The sequence below is a fragment of the Marmota marmota genome, unplaced genomic scaffold (assembly GCF_001458135.2).
Source record: "Marmota marmota marmota unplaced genomic scaffold, marMar, whole genome shotgun sequence".
Classification (NCBI taxonomy): Eukaryota; Metazoa; Chordata; class Mammalia; order Rodentia; family Sciuridae; genus Marmota; species Marmota marmota.
Window position 1 is genome coordinate 6071174 of NW_025999962.1, and position 5200 is coordinate 6076373.

General features: G+C 49.7%; 1 protein-coding gene across 6 annotated transcripts in view; it reads left to right on the forward strand.

Moving 5' to 3' along the window:
• The first annotated feature begins 77 nt into the window (after positions 1–77).
• Pmm1 (phosphomannomutase 1) overlaps positions 78–5200 on the forward strand; it is an 11272-nt gene continuing 6149 nt past the window's right edge. The window contains exons 1-3 of one of the 6 annotated variants that reach the window (XM_048803082.1): positions 82–235; positions 2993–3019; positions 3903–4020. In XM_048803082.1, coding sequence (XP_048659039.1) covers positions 149–235; positions 2993–3019; positions 3903–4020 — 232 coding nt within the window. In that variant the 5' untranslated portion in view covers positions 82–148. Of the gene's footprint in view, positions 236–2992; positions 3020–3902; positions 4021–5200 lie in introns of those variants that run through there. The other 5 variants (XM_048803079.1, XM_048803081.1, XM_048803080.1 and 2 more) reach the window with 5 other exon arrangements.

Here is a 5200-nt window from a genome sequence, read left to right on the forward strand (position 1 = left end):
GACCCCGCCCCCGTCCGGCCCGCCCTGGCCCCGCCCCCTCCGCGCGGCGCCGCCTGGCGGGCTCCCGGCCCCGCCCCGTCCAGCCTCCGCCCGGCGCGATCTGGGCGGCCGCATCCAGTGACTCCGCCCGGCGCGCGGAGCTGCAGCCATGGCTGTCACCGCCGAGGGCGCCCGAAGGAAGGAGCGCGTCCTCTGCTTGTTTGACGTGGACGGGACCCTCACGCCGGCTCGCCAGGTAGCGCCCCGACGTTCCGAATCCCCGGCCCGGAGTGTCACGCGGACCCGCGAGGGCAAGCATGGGGCCTGCGGCGGCGTGACCGCGGACACTCCCGGTCCCGGTGTGGGATGCAGCGGTTCCCGCCCTTGCCCTCCTGGGGCCGAGCTCCCTTGGTGAAGGGGACCTTGGTACCCCGTGCCCCAGCCTTCCGGGCGTCTGCGCCCTGACCTTCTCGGGAGCGCTGGGGCTAGTTCCAGTCCTGGAGGGAGGGGGCTGTGGGTGGGGGCCCGGCTCTTTCCCCGGGAGGGTTCCGTAAGGCGAGGCCTGGCTCCGGGGCTCCCACCCCGTCTCAGCCCTAGGATGCACCAGTAGTCGAAGCTGGCATCTGAAGCCACGGTCCCAGCAGGACCTGGCGCGCGCGGAAATGTCAGCGTCGCGCTCTGGTGGGGGCAAGAGGCTCTCGGAGCCCTCCCGCCCCTGAGTTTGCAGGTCTGAGGCTGCGTTTAGTTTCTCAAGCCCCCACCCGCCCACCTTCCACTCGTGTCATGGAGCGGAGAGGGCTGCTTTCCTTTTTCCGGGGCTCCATAAACCTGGAGTTGGTTACAATGGAGATACTGAGGCACAGTGAGAATGGAAGTGAAGTTCTCCTTCCGAATCAACCCGTGGGGCCATCCTCCGACCTCTGCACCGCACCCAGTTTTCTCCCTTTGCTCTCATCGTGGGCGAGTCCTCAGACCCACCCTCACCAGCTGGATGCATGAATAAGCAGGCTTCACTCCTGCCCACCCTGTGGGTATTCCACCCTCCAGCATGAGGGCCCCAAGAGCCACCGGAGGTTCCTCCCGTAGCAGGAGTGGTGGGGATGTGTTTCTGGGCAGAGGCTGATAGGAACCCAGGTCTTAGCCTCCCAAGGCCCCTCCCCTCCCCTTTAGCCAAGTTGCCTTGGCTGGGGATGGGGTTTTGGAAAGGGATCAGCCCCCTTTCTGGGTGTGGATCCTGGAGCCAGAGGCAGCCTGGAGGGAGGGTGGTGGGGCCTAGGCACACCTCCCCCCACCCTTTGCTGTATCACAACAGCCTGAACAAGGACTGCCTGTTTATTGTCCACTGCAGGCCCTGTGCTTTGCGTTTTTCAAAAGTAAATTTTCAATTATACATGTGTTCACAGGACACATTCATTTTTGTAAAGAATGAAAGTAATATAATAGGGAAGGCTAAAGTCCTTTCCGAACCCACAAGGAAGGGGCTCAGCCCCCTCCCCAAAGTTGCTTGGGTGGCTTCTTTCCAGACCTTTGTCTGGAACTATTTGCCCAGTGAAAATATTAGGCATTGTTTTGTAAGGCTATTTTTAATTAAGTGGCATTATACTATATGTGCCTTCCTGTGACTTGCTTTTGGTAGTTAACATTGTGTCTTGGGATCCTATTATATTGAAGCACAGGCCTGCCTTACCTGAGTACCTGCAGTAGAGTAGGTATGTGTCATTCTCCTGTTGACAAGCATGTAAGTTGCTTGCAGTTTTTTCACTATTATAAATATTATAAATATACCCCTTATGAACCTCTGTATATACCTGGGCAAGAGAAGTGGAAATTCCAGGTGATGGGGTATATGCATTTTAAGTTTAATAGATCCTGCTAAATTGCCTTCCAAAACAGCTATACCAGTTTGCATTCCCCCCAACAGTATCCAAGAGTGCCTATTTCCCTGCATTGTCACCCACTTTAGATGTTGTCATTTTTGTATATTTAAATGGATGAAAATTCAGTTTATAACTCACTAACATTTCATTAGGAGAATCTTTTCACATCATCAGTCACCAGTTCATTGTTTTTCATTTCCAAGTCCTTTGGATACATTATCCCATTTAATTCTAACAGCTGCCCCTGTATATGGTTACTACTATGTACCCATCTAACAGAAGAGACATTGAGGGAAAGAAAGACAAAGCCATTTGCTCAAGGTCATCCTGTTGTTAGGGACTTGAGTCAGAGTTTGAATTAAGGTACATTTAGTTTTAGACATCAAAACAAGTGAGGGACAAGTGAGTATCCCTTATCCAAAATACTTGGGACTAGAGATATTTTGGATTTTTTCATATTTTTTAATATTTGCACATACATAATGAGACAACAAGATATTTTGGGGCTAGGACATAGGGCTAAACACAAAATTCATTCATGTTTCACATATACCTTATACAGCTGAGTGGGATGTCGCTCACCCATGATCCCAGCTACTCAGGAGACCGAAGCAAGAGGATCACAAGTTCAAGGCCATCCAGGGCAACTTAGCAAGACCCTGCCTCAAAATGTTTAAAAATGGGGTTTAATTGTAGCTTAGTGGTAGAGTGCCCCTGGGTCAAATCCCCACTACTAGAAACAGTATACACACATCTTATACACATTACCACATAGCCTGAAGGCAATGTTATATTTTTCCTTTTTATCTTTTTTTATTTTTTGGTGCTGGGCATCAAACCCAGGGCCTCATGAATGGTAGACAAGTGCTGTGCCACTGAGCTATACCCTGGCCCTATTTTATACAATTTTAATTTTTTTTTCTTTTTTAGATATGTACATGAGAGTAGAGTGTATTTTTACATGTTATACATACAAGGAGTATAACTTATTCTAATTAGGATCCCATCCATGATGTGGAGTTTCACCAGTGGTATAGTCATATATGAAAACAGAAAAGTTATGTCTGATTCATTATACTGTTGTTGTTTTTTTTAGAGAGAGAGAGAGAATTTTAATATTAATTTTTTTTTTTTAGTTTTTGGCAGACACAACATCTTTGTTTGTATGTGGTGCTGAGGATCGAACCCGGGCCGCTCGCATGCCAGGCGAGCGCGCTACCGCTTGAGCCACATCCCCAGCCCCCATTATGCTGTTTTTCCTATTCCCATCCTCCCTCCCTTTCATTTCCCTTTGTCCAATCCAGTGAACTTCTATTCCCTCCCTTCCCCCTTGTTGTGAATTAGCATCAGAGATGTATCAGAGTATCAGAGAGAACATTGGGCCTTTGTTGTTGTTTTTTTGTTTTTGTTTTTGTTTTTTATGTGCTGCTGAGGATAGAACCCAGGGCCTAGTGCATGCAAGGCAAGTACTCTACCAGCTAAGCTGTATCCGCAGCCCTGGGCCTTTGGTTTTTGGGGATTGGCTTATTTCACTTAATATGATAGTCTCCAGATCCATCCACTTACCAGCAAAAGTCATAAAGTCATTCTTTTTTGTGGCTGAGTAATATTCTATTGTGTATATGTACCACATTTAATTAATCCATTCTCTGTTGAAGGGCACCTAGGTTGGTTCCATAGCTTAGCTATTATGAATTGAGCTGCTATAAACATTGATGTGGGTGTATCACTGTGGTATGCTGATTCTAAGTGCTAGGGTATATACTGAGCAGCGGGATAACTGGGTCAACATATAATATTTTTAGTGTGCTTCTGTGACCCATCAGATTAAGTGAAGAATAGAATTTTCCATTTGTGGTATTATGTCAGTGAGCAAAAAGTTTTTGAGTTTTGGATCATTTCTGATTTTCAGATTATGATGCTCAGCGCCTAGTGACTGACATCAGGTAGAAAGTGAGCTCCCTGATTCTGAGCACTAAGCGGGGGCTAAGTGGAGGTCCCTGTCTACTGAGTCAAAATCCTTCTCTTCCTCCTTCCCCACTGCAGAAAATTGACCCTGAGGTATCAGCTTTCCTGCAGAAGCTGCGCAGTCGGGTGCAGATTGGAGTGGTGGGCGGCTCCGATTACTCCAAGATTGCTGAGCAGCTAGGAGATGGGGATGAAGGTAGGAGTGGGCTGGAGCCTGTTCCAGTGGTGAGGGTGGAGGGAACAGGGAGCTGGGGAGTCAGGATGTTCCTGGGCACCCCAAAGACCTTGTACTGCTTCTGTGGGGCAAAAGAGGTAGAGAAGCAGCAGCCAGATGCCCCCTTACTGAGTCAACAAGCACTGAGTAAGCCAGTGGCCAGGCAGGGGCTGGGAACAAGGCTGACCAAATCCTGACCTTCTGCAGTTTACTTTCTCATGACTCCCTGTTGAATCTAGATTTCCTCCTCTTTAAAATGGGCATTATGGGGCTGGGATTGTGGCTCAGCAGTAGAGCTCTAGCCTAGCATGGGCGGGACTCGTTGGATCCTTAGCACCACCTAGAAATAAAGGCATTGTGTTGTGTCCATCTACACCTAAAAAATAAATATTAAAAAAAAAGTCTGGTAGAATTCAGATGAGAATTCATCTGGTCCTGGGCTTTAAAAAAATGGACATAATCAATAGTGGCTATGATTTGTTGAAAATTACCAGGTGTTGCAGAGCACAGTAGCTTAGACCTGTAATCCCAGCCATGAGAGGCTGAGGCAGGAGGATCTCAAGTTCCAGGCTAGCCTGGAATGAGGACCTAAGCAACTTAATAAGACCCTGTCTCAAAATAAATAAAAGGAGCTGGGGCTGTAGGTCAATGGTAAAGCACCACTGGATTAAATACCAGTGGGGGGGGGGAGGAGGAGGGAGGGAGGGAGGAAGGAAGGAAGGAAGTGGGGAAGGGAAGCAAAGCAAAGCAAGATAGATGACCAGGTGTTAAAGCTCTCAGGTAATCCTGGCCAGAGTAGAGAGATCAGGCCATTTCTAACAGTGGACTAAGTCTCCCAGGCTGAGGGCCATCTTTCGGGGGCCTGGCCAGGCCTGGCCGGAGGGGACACGTCAGTCCATCAGCACATCCTCAGCAGCTGTCATGGCTGGGCCCAGGGCTGAGCGTCTACAGAGTTTGGGAGTCAGGGTAGAGGGGATGGCTCCATCCAAGCTGAGGAGCTGTGTCCCCACTCCTTGCCTTGAGGGAAGGAACACAGCCTCAGTGGGCTCAGAGCCACTGCCAGGCCAAGGGGGGCCTGGCCAGTGAAACAAGAACCCCTTTCTGGAGGCTCCTCTTCCCCTGCTGGAGCTAGAGGCTCCCTGAAAGCACTCACCCGCCTGGC